The 14177-nt window shown below is 36.4% G+C and overlaps 1 protein-coding gene across 2 annotated transcripts; it reads left to right on the top strand.

Moving 5' to 3' along the window:
* The first annotated feature begins 1044 nt into the window (after positions 1–1044).
* On the top strand, positions 1045–14049 carry LOC148865014 (putative methyltransferase PMT3). Of its 2 annotated transcripts, none has more exons than XM_088976545.1 (8): positions 1045–1593; positions 3596–4045; positions 4288–4452; positions 4564–4746; positions 9025–9619; positions 12608–12720; positions 12852–13072; positions 13727–14049. In XM_088976545.1, the coding sequence occupies exons 2-8, from the start codon at positions 3806–3808 to the stop codon at positions 14043–14045; spliced, it is 1836 nt and encodes a 611-aa protein (XP_088832671.1). In that variant the 5' UTR covers positions 1045–1593; positions 3596–3805; the 3' UTR covers positions 14046–14049. The 2 variants fall into 2 exon arrangements, with proteins under 2 accessions (XP_088832671.1, XP_088832672.1); XM_088976546.1 differs by lacking the exon at positions 1045–1593 and adding an exon at positions 1974–2389.
* The last annotated feature ends 128 nt before the right edge of the window (positions 14050–14177 follow it).

The raw sequence follows: 14177 nt of genomic DNA, 5'->3' as shown, positions 1-14177 counted from the left end.
GATAACCCGCTCAAGTTACAGAGGGTTTTAGAAAATGGTTGATAGAACCAACTGCTTAAAGAACTCAGACCAAGCGCAATAATTTTCTAGAAAGGTAAAGGCCCTTCATAAGGGGTTTGGGTTTATAACTCTAGAAAGGTACAGGACGGACATTCACAGAGTAATGCCTTAAAAAAGCCCATTAGAGTTGGTTTATCTCAGGCATCAAGAATTGGATTTTCAGAACCTGTGTCTCTGAAACAAGAATTAAGAGTTGGCTTATGCCTCTCCCAGAAAGCAGAGTCGGTTGCTATGAAGCGGTTATCAAAACCAACATCTGTGGTTTCAGAAGCTGAAACTGTTAAGACGTTGTATAACCCAAATAACACTGGTACAAACATCTCAATACGAGATTGTTTCTAATCAACAGAGGTCAAGGGTGAAATATCAAAGGGAGAGCTACATCATAAGGGAAAGTTGAAATCTGTACCTCCAACATCTAGCTCTAATACCGGTAATAAAGTTTCAGAGATAGAGGGAATCGTTTCGTCTCCAAGGAGATTATTGGTAGAAAAATTTTTGCTTGGTGAAATGCTGGAGAAAAATGCAGTTACATGGACTTACTGGACATCTGGCTATACCCATCAACACTTTTGCTCGTCGCTCGATGATTCGTGCCGGATGTCTTCCAACGCAATACATTTGATAGCGTACTCTGAGCTTGTCAGGATTGTAGGATGTCTTCCAACGCTAAGTTTTTAGGGGATAGTTTCGACCTTTTATTAGTTCTAAAACGTGTCTCTGTTAAGAGGCGAAATTAAAATTTAAGATATGAAAACAGATGCATCGCCAAATACATCTGATTTTTTCACAAATTCGCCCTAAGTTTTTGTCCGTTTGTTAAACGGAATACTTTTAAGTATTTAACTTTATTATCATTGATAATTACATGTACCAAGTATTGCCGTAACAAATTCGCCCTAAGTTTTTGTCCGTTTATCCCGATTATCAATTGGCTTGGATAGGTCCTTCATAGTTCATATTGTCCCAATTAGTAATGGGAGCGGGGACTGTACACATCACTATTCTTTTTTTTTTTTTTTTCAAGTTCGTGTAAACAGATTCCGTCTCTTATCATGAATCTAAAGAGTGTATACACAGTGTACTACCATCCGTGGACAAATGTACACCGTCAGGTTAGAACATAACCTCCTAGCTGTTTTAATCAAATCGAATCATATAATCCAACGACTTTAAATGTTCATCACATTCTAGTACGATGTCACTGCTTGTATTTCATACCACGTTATAGATATGTACCGAAAACCAACTCAACTCTACGTAAGTAAAAATTCTCTCTCTATCTCTCTCCGTGGCTCTGGTCTCGTTTCCAGAAAAAGAAAGAACAGAGTGAGTGTAGCCTTGGAGAGTTTCGGTGTCTGTCTCGTGCCTTCTCTTCATTCTTCTACCCCTTTCTACACTCGCTCTCGTCGTTCTTTGACTCTCCTCATAGATAAATCTAGGGTTCTTCTTTACGTGTATTGCTTCGTTGGTCCTCGTTGGCGATCGAAATCCTGGTTCGGAATCTAGATCTGGATCTTATTTAGAACCAGTGTAAGTTAAGTTCTTTAATGTTTGCTTGATACTTGATATAGGAGAGAGGATCTTTGTCGGTTCTATTTCGTTTCCTTTTCTGTTCTCAGCTTGGTTTTGTTGTTGGATTTGACTGCAATGTAAGGTTTTTTAATAGATCTGCTTAAGTTGCCTGTTCGCATTGAAGAATTTGGTTGTTTTGATGCTCAATGCCTTCTTTCGATGGTTTGGGTGGGTTGTTTCGTGAGAACTTGTGGTTGTTTTGCGTGGTTTTACTTTGGAGTTTGTTTGGGTCCAGTAGTTGCAAAAAAGCTTGATTGTTTTTTTTTTCCTTTATTCTTTTGTGGTTTTGGCTTTGAAAATTTTGTGAATTTAGTGATTCGTGATTCGTTTTGCTGCAGTAGTGTTTTGTTTCGTTTATTCGTTCCAGATCTGCGAGTCCCTGCCTATTGAGTGATTCATAGAGTTATCGAGTTTGTTGATTTGTTAAGAACTTCTTTCGGATCGTTGGAAGAAACGTTGTACTTTTAACACAAGCTAAACATTTGTTTTTCTTTCTTTATTTTTTTTATTTGATATTCTGCTGACACTGTTATCTGAAGCGCTCATTTTCATTTACATCTCTTTCACCGCTCGGCCATGGACTTTATTGCTTGCGGTTGTCGGTGGTTAACGTCAAACATCAATATCTTGTGTTTTTAACATACATTTGAGGTCGTTGATGTGTAACTGGGGCCAATTAAGAGTCAAATTTCTCGGGGGAACATACTGAGAAGAAAAATTCTTAGCGGAACATGGAGTGACCAAGGAGATAGAGGTCGTTTTTATGTATTGTCAATGCTTTCTTAAATTTTTAATGTTTTTTATCATACTTTCCGTTATGTGGTTTTGTTAATGCTTATTGGTGAAGTCAAATAGGTTTCCCTAAAAACTACTCACAGTTGTCAAGGTGAAGGTAGGCAACATGGGAGTGGTTTGTGACTAAGCACCTATGTCCCCGCATAGGCGGTTTATTTATTTTTAAATAAAAACTTAAATCGTAGGGTAATTCCCTAGGTTTAGTAGCAACTAGCAACAACTTTGCACTAATAATAATCAGTAGTCTTTATCAAATAACTATAAACTTCACATCAAAACATAGAAAATCAACGCATCCATAGGAAGAAAAAGAAAGGAAAACTCAGGAATTTTAAGAAAAGAAGGAATGGGTGGAAGAAAAATTAAAGGAAGAACATAGAAAGTAAAAAACGAATAAGACATTACCTTGGTTCTTGATGTTGACCGGATAAAGTCTTGAAGTTCTTCCTTGCTCATCGCTTTAAGAGAATGCCTACCAACTTGTGTGCTGATTGGACCTTAAGAAGTAAGAAAATAATACAAAGAAAGTAGTATATGAGTATGAAAATATTATAAACACAGAGAATGAATAATTTAGTGTAATGATGTCTTTTATAAGTTATAACATTACAATCTCATACACTAATAAATGCAAAAATATAGGTGTTTGTACATGGTAACCCACCATCGGTGCTCTAGTATTTGCCTTGACAACTATGAAACCACTAAATTTATTGTAATTATGGACTTGAAACTTTCTTTTTTACCCCTAAATTGGTCACATTTAATCAAGTCTGAATGGGTTCCTGGGAATTCTTAGATTTGTTGATGAAGGTATTGCTGGCATCTCAAAAAATTATGGTGATTGCATATGGCTTTTGTGGCAATTATTCTGGCTGGTTCTTTATATTCTAATTTCAAATATATATATATTGATGTGAGGATAACTTTCCCTATTCCCGAGGACTTTTAAGGCCTTTAGGTGTTAAACCTCCCCATTATTGTGAAGATCAATGATTTGATTTTCTACAGCAGTATTTTAGCTTTAGTAGTCCATAAATCCAACTTGTGGGAGTCTTCCATCTGACTTGAATCTTGAGTTCCATACACCTGTGTATTAGACTCTTTGTTGGCTATACACAGCTCTGTGGATCTTTCTGACAGTTTCTTACCTTAATTTTTGCAGGGTTTAAACCTTTTTTGCTTCACATCTAGATCATGCATATCTGAAGGGATTTCTATATTATGATCAGACTTTAATTGAAGAAACATTGCAGAATGAAGGCTTTGGCATGAATATTAAGGTTCTGTTTTTTTTTTTTTGTTTTTTTTTTCTTTGTAATGCTCTGGTTGGACTAGAGTAAAAGCTCCACTAAAGGTTCTTGACACCGAAACAATGAGGGGAAGAGCTGACGAGGCCCAAAAGAAGCGACTGGTCGCTGGATTGTGTGTTGTTGCAACTTTTCTTATTTTCCTATTTGTTTATTATGGATCCTTTTTCGAGTCTCAAATTCATCATGGTGCATCAACTATTGAATATGGAAGTAAATTGACATCTTATTTGGGTGGCAATGATGACTCCGATCTTGACAGCAAGCAAGATGGGGGGGAAGATATTGTACCAAAAAACTTTCCAGTGAGTTCTCTTACTCTCTTATTCTATTTTTTTTTTTAATTTTATAAGTAACAGTGAATTCTCTTATTCTTTCTCTTTTATTCTTCTTGATCGGTTTTTCTCTCTCTTTCTTCTAAGCTATGCTGTCATTGCACCTGTTACTTTCCCCCAAGAAAATGACAACTTATATCAACTTGCCTTTTGTAATTTGGTTTGTGCCATATTAATGAGATCCTTCTATATTTTCTTCTTTGCATTTGAAGGTTTGTGATGATAGGCATTCAGAGCTTATTCCCTGCCTAGACAGGAATCTTATATACCAGATGAGGTTGAAACTAGATTTGTCTTTGATGGAGCACTACGAGAGGCATTGCCCTCCAACTGAAAGGCGTTATAATTGCTTGATTCCTCCACCATCAGGCTACAAGGTTGATTTTGGTTACATTATATATAAGGAGTGAAGCTAGAATTTGGTTCTCTTATTTTGAGATTTTTCTATATTGTCAAATCTGCCAATACATTTTAATATTATATTATAGATCCCGATTAAGTGGCCAAGGAGCAGAGACGAAGTATGGAAGGCAAACATACCTCATACCCACCTTGCACATGAGAAGTCTGACCAGAATTGGATGGTCGTCAAAGGTGATAAAATTTCATTTCCAGGGGGTGGCACCCATTTTCATTATGGAGCTGACAAATATATTGCCTCTATTGCTAATGTAAGTCTCTTCTTTAATAAGCTTTGTTTTTTAGTCAAACCTCACATGTCTGTGGAACTCAGCTCATCAAGTAAACAAACTTTCTCATTGCCTAATGTAAGTCTGTCTCTTTGTAGTTTGTACTATGTGAGAAAAAGGATATAGAACTGACAAGTTCTTCCTTTTCTTAGTTACATGACCGTGCCAATGTTCAAAAGGCAATTAATTGCGTGAATAAAGGCTTCGAAACCTCCAGAAGCAAGAGTTATAAGCCATGAAACTTCAGTTTAATTCTTGCACCATTTAATTTTTTTTAATAAAAAAATATCAAGGTTGCATAAAAAAATAATAAAAATTGTATACATGCAGACATAAGATTATTCATACAACTTGGTGACATACATAAAATCATGTTAACATATTAATTATATGTGCATATCAAAAGAATATAATATCCATGTATACCTTTCAAAAAAATGTAACTCAACACATAATTTATGCATGTAAAATAAGTAAACATAACCATGTAAATGATCTAACCATTGCATATAAATGAGTGATGTGAGTCCAACTATGATACTGGAAAGGGCATGATACCTAATAACCTTATAACCAATAAACTTGTATCATAAAAGTGGTAAACAATCAGCTGGTATTCATAAAAATTTTTTGATTGGTCAAAGTTCTTCCAGTATCATATGGAAGGAGACATGGGGAAGAGAGGGGTGTCAGTTTTTGAAACCGAACTGGGGTTATTGGTTTTTGAAACCTAACCGAAGCTGATCGATTAACTGTCGGTTCGGTTCATCGATTTTTTTGGTTTTTTATTATTTACAATATTTATTATAGAAAAATATATAAATATATAATAAAATACTAGAAATATATATAATATTATATTTTAAATAATAAATAATAAATAATGTATTATATATTATAAATATATATATTTATATATAATGCATATTTATTAATTTATAATGTATATAAAATATAAAATATATAATATATAAATATACATCAAATATATATAAATATATGTATACTGTCGGTTCGGTTAATCGCTAGTTTTCTATTTTGGTTAACCGAAATAGGGATGGCAATTTTCCCCATTTCCCCGATCCCCGTGGGGATCCCCCATTAGCAGGGACGGGGAGATCACTCCCCGCCCTACAGGGACCCCAATCCCTGCCCCATGGGATCCCTAGTAATATATATGTATATATGTATATATGTATATATGTACACATACATCTATATATTAATAATTTTAAAAATATGGTTGAATATGTTTGAATATTTTCTAATAGGATTGTAAATTTTAATTATTTTATTTTTATTTTTTTTAAATAAAATAAAAAACAAAAACAAAATGGTTAACATTATAAAAAATTATAGGGAATGGGGATCCTTGTGGGGACGAGGATGGGGATAACCTTGTCCCTGTTAGCGGGGACGGGGATGAAGAGAGGCTCCCCATCCCTACCCCACCCCGTTGCCATTCCTAAACTGAAACTGAATTGGTACCTTCGATTTTTTTAAAATATTGAATTGAAACCGAACCGACTGATTTGGTTAACCGAATTTTTGGTTCGGTTTCGGTCAATTTTTTGGTTTATTTTGCTCACCCCTAGCTGCTGCAATGGACTCCAAATCAACTTGGGAAAGGGGTGCCGAAGAGTCTCTTGTAATTGTCACATTTGCATTTCCCTTCTTGTTCTTTATTCGAGCTGGTATGAGACGAGGGTAAAGCTTCCAACAAGTGTCTCCAGTATGCTTAGTCTTCTTCCAATAGTCACACACCAAGTTCTTCTTGTCCTCCCTCCCAGCCTCACTACTCCCCCTGTCTGCATTTGGCTTAGATTTGACTATACTAATCATAGCTAACTGATCAATCCCAGGCTGTCTCAACATGACATTCCTCCTCTCCTCTCCAAAGACAAATGCATAAGCTTGAGAAAGAGTCACACTTTCTTTAGAAAGGAGGTGTTGCCTGGCAATGTCGAATTCAAGGTTCAACCCAGCTAAGAACTCAAAAACCCTATTCTTTTCCACCAACCCTTGATAGGTTGCTGCATCCTTCATATTCTCCCAAACCACAGTATCTTAGTGGTCTATCTCCTACCAAAGAGTTTTCAACATAGAGAAATACATGGCAAGAGGTCTGTATCCCTGTTTTGTAATAATCACCTGATTCCCTAACTGATAGACTCTAGCTACATTTTATTTCTTTTTTTTTTTGATAATTGAAATGATTTTATAAATCAGCAATAAAATAGTACAAAGTCCTCATGGAAAGGTACGAATTGCAACATCTCCAGGCTAGTTAAGTACAAATTTTTTAATTAATAATAACTTACATAGAAGCACAAAAAAGATCTTCCCTATATACCCCCTGTTTGGCTAGAGCATCAGCCAAAGAATTAGCAGACCTACTAACCCATTTTACCTCCACTCTCATATTGCTGGTTAACCACTTTACTTTTTTGATCAGATCTTTGTAGCCCCAAATGGTGGTATCCAAGTTTAGGAGCCACCTGATTACCACCTGAGAGTCCCCTTCAACTATGTGATGCTCCACCCCAAGCCGGTTGGCGATCTGAATTCCTTGTACTACAACAAGTGTTTCTGCCCTTGTGGAATCCCCCACTCTCATCAATCCTAAGAATAGGGAAATTATGTTGCTGTCCTTATTTCTTAGGATACCCCCTATACTTGAAGGCCCGGGATTGCCTTGGCTGCTTCCATCAAAGTTCAACTTAATGATACTTTCCAAAGGTGGAACCCATTCTGACAGAATTCTATCATTCTTTGTTGAAGTTTTGGCTATTACTAACCAATTTCTCCACAAATCATCAAAGGAGAAGTCATCAAAGATATCCACAGTTTTCAGCCAATGGATTGCTCTTGTTAGGATATAACCCTTCATTTCATCTAACCCTTTTTCCTTCTCTAAAAAAATTCTTGCATTCCTTCATCTAACCCTCTAGCTACATTTTATTTCTGGGAATAAGTTTTAGTCACTCCACTCCAAATCTCTTTTGTAGTATTAGCTTACAAGAAATTTTTACCAATGTGAGGTAACATAGAGTTACACAACCAAGTCATCACTATGTAATTCTCCTGTACCCACCAGGAGGGATCTATATCAGGTTTCTTCTCTTCCCTAGTGATGTACCCTGGTTTCCCATGAGCACCAATGGCCATCTTGGCTGATTGTGCCCATTCTAGATAATTTGTACAATCAAATTTCACTGTAATAATAATTCCAGACCCAAAAATATCACTAGTACTACCAACACCCAGACCCATGTTACTGGTGGACTTTTGCTCAGTACTCCAACTCTCTATTTTAATTTCAAACAATTCAAAACTAGGAAATAACTAGGTAGAAAGCCTTCAAAATCAAATTGATCTCACACAGAAGGGTAACAGACCTTTCTGGAAGAAGAAAACCTTATTCAGAGAGAAATCTCTCTCCTCCCACTGTCTCCCACCAGAGAGAAATGTGAATTGGTCACTCCAGAGGGCGTAGAGATTCCCAGAAACCTAACTGCCCCCTATAGAGGTCCAACAATGCCTAAGCGCCCAAGATCGGATCAAAATTGAAGAGTCCAACATGACTAGGATTCTTCCCCACACTCCAGTTCTTCCTTATTTTGTTGCCAAAACATAGATCACCCTCTTGATGACTAGAAAACACCAAAAAATTCAAGAACTGGGCAATCGGCTGATCTAGGACTGCATGGAAGAACTCCAAATATCCAAGAAATTCTATTTGAGCTCTGATACCAAGTAAAAATTTTCTGCCTTCATGATTTCATAAGATAAGTATTCTCACTGTCAGAGTAAGGTGTTATTCACTTTTTTGTGAATTACCATTATTTTATTTTTAGTTTTATTTTTTGAACTTTTAGAAAATTTTTCTGCCTTGTTTCGAGGTGTCCACCTCACCTTGTGCCTTGCACCTTGGTTCAAAAAGCCTCTTTTCTTTTCTTGTGCCTTGTGCTTTTAAAACACTGCCCTCATCAAAGCAAACCTCAAGTCATAGATATAAAATGTTTGCACTGCTTATTGTACTGTTTATTGTTTAATGAACTTTTCTTGGCAAGCATGGATTTCTTGGATTATGCACAACTAATTTCAGATATTGTTGCTCTTTTTCTTTATCTTCTGCTCTCCTCTGTTTTGTTTTTCTTCTTTTTGGTAACCTTGGTTCTCTTGTACATTTTTTACTTTGTAAACCTGTCTTGACCTGCAACTAAAGTGAGCTTTCTTTCTCCTGTTTTGCATTGGAAGATGCTCAACTTTCCAAACAATATCTTGAATAATGAAGGAAGGGTCCGAACAATTCTTGATGTGGGTTGTGGGGTTGCAAGTTTTGGGGCATATCTTCTTTCATCTGATATCATAGCAATGTCTTTGGCACCAAATGATGTGCACCAAAACCAGATCCAATTTGCATTGGAGAGAGGAATTCCTGCATATCTTGGTGTTTTGGGGACGAAGAGGCTTCCTTATCCTAGCAGATCATTTGAATTTGCTCACTGCTCTCGCTGTAGGATTGATTGGCTCCAGAGGGATGGGATCCTTCTTCTTGAGCTAGATAGGTTGCTTAGACCAGGGGGCTATTTTGCTTATTCGTCTCCTGAAGCATACGCACAAGATGAGGAGGACCTCAGAATATGGAGAGAAATGAGTGTCCTTGTGGAGAGAATGTGTTGGAAAATTGCTGCCAAGAGAAACCAGACAGTCATTTGGGTTAAACCTCTAACTAATGACTGCTACATGGAAAGAGAGCCTGGTACCCAACCTCCCCTCTGCAGATCTGGTGATGATCCAGATGCAGCGTGGAATGTGAAGATGGAAGCTTGCATAACACCTTACTCTGACCGTGAGAATACTTATCTTATGAAATCATGAATATCATAATCTCTTTGCTTCTAATGCATGGTGTTAAGCATGCAGTTGCATTCATATTCTTGTGTAGGAAAATTTAAACTTGTATTGTTACATTGTATGATTATAATTGTTAAGGTTGTTTGCAGAGCAGTAATAGCAAGTATTCTATTTCCACTATTTTCGTTTTCTTCAATGGAAAAAAAAATTATGGTTTACTTGGATTTCCTACCTAATCCCTATTGCTTATTTTAAAATATTATCTCCTTGCATGCCTTACATATGATTTATTTCTATGTAGTGCATTAATCGTTGTTCCATTGTTGCATACTTCATGCTGACAGCATCATTTTCTTTTGATAGCCTATCATCAAAAGCTCAGCATAAAGAAGAGATACCTGGGCTATTCATGACCTTACTTGATCATGAAGATAGTAATTATATGCTCCAAAATAGCTCACTTCTAGAAATCTTTTCTTCCTTAGGGGCACCCTTCTAATCCCAGGACAAACCCCGAAACAAAACATCAAACTGTAGAACATACCAATGGCCAGAGAACCAAGACTTCTTAACTTTCTAACTTTCTAAACCCATAGCTTAAAGAAATTAAAAAAGAAAGAGGGGGGGGGGAGCTATTTTCTTGCATCCTCATGCACATTGTGTTTTCTTTCAATACGAATACAGTTAACATTTAAACAAAAAAAAGTACAAAACTCACCTACCAAAAAAAGCCCAAAGGCATATTATTTCCCCATTTTCTTTCTTTACTGTAACCAAAAAAATTATAACTTGTTTCAACACCTAAAACATATAAAGCTTTGACTTGGTGTTGGGTTTCAACACTGAAACTGTTCCAAATGTTATCTCAGAAATGTAGCAGAACATTCTATTAGTACGGGTTGTCCAATGCAAACATCTCGAATTTGAAATTCTTGTAGGTTTGGTTTGTAGGCCTTACGGTTTTGATAAGGTCTGATATTGAAAAGTATTTCTATAAAAAGACAGGGAGAAAAGACAATTTAGAAGCTTGTGAATGATTTTCGAAGAAAACATCTTATTAGGTAGAGAGGTGTTCTCTAGCAGTGAATGGTGTAAAGTAGGGGGATTTGAGGGTTTTTATTTGAAGAGAAAGGTGGGGGGGGGGGGGGGAGGGTTGACAGAAGACCCGCATGTAGATGCTAATCATATTATATTAAGCTTAGGTATACATGCTGTTGTATTGGTGAGGAACATAGTTGGGGCTTTTTACGAGACTGAGAATTGGGTTAGGGTCAATTAAGAGCTTGTGTTCAAGGGGAATTAGAGAGATTGTTGCCCTAAGGTTTCAGGATTGAATGCAATGATAATTGGAGGATAGGGAGTAGATTCATTGTAGGTGTAAATGATTCTAGCTGTAGTTTTGATTTTTGGAGTATGTATTTTGGGATTCTTTTGTATTGCTCCTCCTTTGGCCCTTTTGGCCTTGTTCAAGCTTTTTTTCTCATCTTAAATTAGTCCTCTTTATCAATGAAATAGAAAAAAAGAAGGAAAAAGAGATGAATTGGGCAGAATGAATTTTCACATTGCTTTTACTGCATACCAGGTGATTATAATAATGCTTTATTGATTATTATTGATTCATTGGTCAGTCAGTAGGATATTTAAATATATGCTACTTTATAAATATTAGGGAAAATTCTCGATTAGTACCCTGTACTTTGGGCCTAGTGCCACTTTGGTCCCTGAACATTAAAATGCGATAATTCAGTACCCGAACTTTCAAAATATGACAATCCAGTACCTGCTGTTAATTAGCTGTTAACCAGTTGTTAAGTGGCATTTGAAAAAGACACAAATGCCCTTCGAGTGTCATCTAATTTTCTTTATCAACCATCCAAACATTGACATAAAATTAACAGTCTCAAATCCTTGCCTCTTCTATTAAAGAAAGTTGGGGTTACCAGAATGCCCATTCAAACGTAACCTCAACTTTCTTGAATGGAAAATGCAAAGATTTGGGACCGTAAATTTTTCCTCAATGTTTAGATGGTTGATAAGAAAATTAAATAACACTTGAAGGGCATTTGTCTTTTTCAAATGCCACTTAACAACTAGTTAGCGGCAGGTACTGGATTGTCATGTTTTAAAAGTTTGGGTACTGAATTGTCACATTTTAAAATTCGGTGACCAAAGTGGCACTAGGCCCAAAATACAGGGTACTAATCAGGATTTTCCCTAAATATTATTGCTTAGGAGGCATTACAATAATCTCTTAAAATACGTATTCATTTCTTGTCCAATTATAAATGGGTTCCTTAACTGGATTGAATTCAAATTCAGATAAACAGATACCATTTGCAGCCTTAGATTGCTTTTCCTATCTAGGAGTTCACACAAAAATCGCAATGATCTAGTAACTTTCAACAAATTCATTTTTATTTAATGCATTTTCGGGATTTTTTTTTCAAGACTTCAAATTCTATAGAAGCTTTCCCCATCTAAATTTCGCGAAGAAAGAAAACAACATGGTTGCAAATAATCTTTTTAAGTTGATTGTTGGCCATGTTGATATTTATTGTGGGACGTATTCTTTGTTATATATACATATATGAGATGTAGACAGTTCTTAGCCCTCAGAGTTGGTTGCTTTGTCTGGATTCTCATTTTTGTTTTTAGTGTTAGACTATTAACTCTGATATAACAGGTTGTTAAATACAATCCAATTGTACATCTTTTAAAAAATAAGAAAATTGAGGGCCATAACTGTTGCAAAATTATAGCAATCCCATATCATTATAGGGCAATGCAATTCCCTCTTTTGTAGTCCTAGATGATAAATATATGCATATTATCTGTTCATGTCAAATTGCAGGCAACAGACATGTTTCCTCGTAACTCACTTTTAACATGTTTGACATTTCAATTACTTGTTTTTGTGTGCCGTCCTGTGATGCTGCTCAGAGTATCGGTGGTAATACTAATTGAATTTTGTTGGTCTCCTCAGAACATCATAGAGCCAGGGGAAGTGGCTTATCTCCATGGCCAGCTCGATTAACTACTCCTCCCCCTCGTCTTGCTGATTTTGGCTACTCAAATGAAATGTTTGAAAAGGACACGGTAATCCATGTGAACATACTGTCAATCACACGTATTTTCATGAACAATTTTCTTATATCTGCCTTTGCAACGATGTATGCAGGGGAAAAAACCGTTCTTACCTGGTGTTTAATATTACTAATTTGATGCAGGAGTTATGGCAAGGGAGGGTAGAGAGTTACTGGAATCTTTTGAGCCCAAAGATTGAGCCAAACACTCTCAGGAATGTGATGGACGTGAAAGCAAACTTTGGCTCTTTTGCAGCTGCTCTGAATGATAAAAATGTTTGGGTGATGAATGTTGTGCCAGAAAATGGACCAAACACACTAAAGCTGATATATGACAGAGGCTTAATAGGCACTGTACATGACTGGTATGCGTAGAGATATCATTAATAACTTCGTCACCTTAATGAAAAATTTAGAGGTCTGGTGTCAGAAAGTGCCCAGTTAAAGACAGGAATTCTAAATCGAGTTCATCCCTTTTGGATATGAATTCTAAATTTACTTTTAGTTGGTTCTTAACTTGCCTTTTATTCCAACGCAAATATAGGAGCAATGATTCACAATGTCCTTGGACATGGTGGGATATCTTTGTGTAATTTTAATTTGGTTAAATATGAATAATTGAACCAAAATTGATGCTTATCAAAAGCATTTTTAAAATAGTACTTGTTCTACCTTGACTGGTGGCATCTAGTGGCAGCCCTGCTGAGGTAGTGTGTTCCTTTGCTGCATTTCTGGCCTGTTTTTCTTCATTGTTAGCTTGTTTAGAGGTCTGAGGTCTCCTAGGTCTTACATTATTCCAGTACTAATGGCTTGCCAATGGTATCCTCTCTCTCTCTCTCTCTCACACACACACACACACTCTCAATATGATGTTTCTGTTACTGATAAGGGGGGAGAGGGAATGAGGCTTCCTTGAACAGAAAACTGAAATAATGACTTGAGAAAGGTTGCAAGAGTAAAGTTCTAGAATATGGAAACAAATGAATATCTGATTGTTCAATTGATGTCATTCTTTACAGGTGTGAAGCCTTCTCAACCTATCCCCGCACTTACGATCTTCTCCATGCCTGGACTGTCTTCTCTGACCTCGAGAAGAAAGACTGCAGTGCTCAGGATTTGCTGATAGAAATGGACCGCATACTCAGGCCTACTGGATTTATTATTGTACGAGACAAGAAACCAGTTGTGGAATTAATTAAGAAATATTTACCAGCATTGCACTGGGAAGGAGTGGCAACGGCTGATGCATCAGGTTCGGAGCAGGATGAAGATGAGGTGGTGTTTGTTATCCAAAAGAAGACATGGCTAACAAGTGAGAGCCTCAGGGATTCAGACTAATGAATTGAATGAACATACAACTTTATTGGAACTAAATGGCTTGAAAAAAAGTGAAAGTGGATAAAAAAGTGTAGCACTTCTATTTATTTTTTTATTTGAATTGATAATTTTGTTTTTGGTTTATAGATAGGT

Source organism: Nelumbo lutea, chromosome 3 (genome assembly GCF_056320005.1).
Source record: "Nelumbo lutea isolate HS-2025 chromosome 3, American lotus-T2T, whole genome shotgun sequence".
NCBI classification, from domain to species: domain Eukaryota; kingdom Viridiplantae; phylum Streptophyta; class Magnoliopsida; order Proteales; family Nelumbonaceae; genus Nelumbo; species Nelumbo lutea.
This window is presented reverse-complemented; position numbering and strand designations above follow the sequence as displayed.

What these genes read in the sequence shown, in the direction of transcription:
- LOC148865014 (XM_088976545.1), top strand. Translation starts at nt 3,806, where the DNA reads ATGAGGGGAAGAGCTGACGAGGCCCAAAAGAAGCGACTGGTCGCTGGA. An exon ending in ATATTGCCTCTATTGCTAAT is followed by an intron (nt 4,747 to 9,024) that starts GTAAGTCTCTTC and finishes TTGCATTGGAAG; the next exon opens with ATGCTCAACTTTCCAAACAA. An exon ending in ATAGGCACTGTACATGACTG is followed by an intron (nt 13,073 to 13,726) that starts GTATGCGTAGAG and finishes CATTCTTTACAG; the next exon opens with GTGTGAAGCCTTCTCAACCT.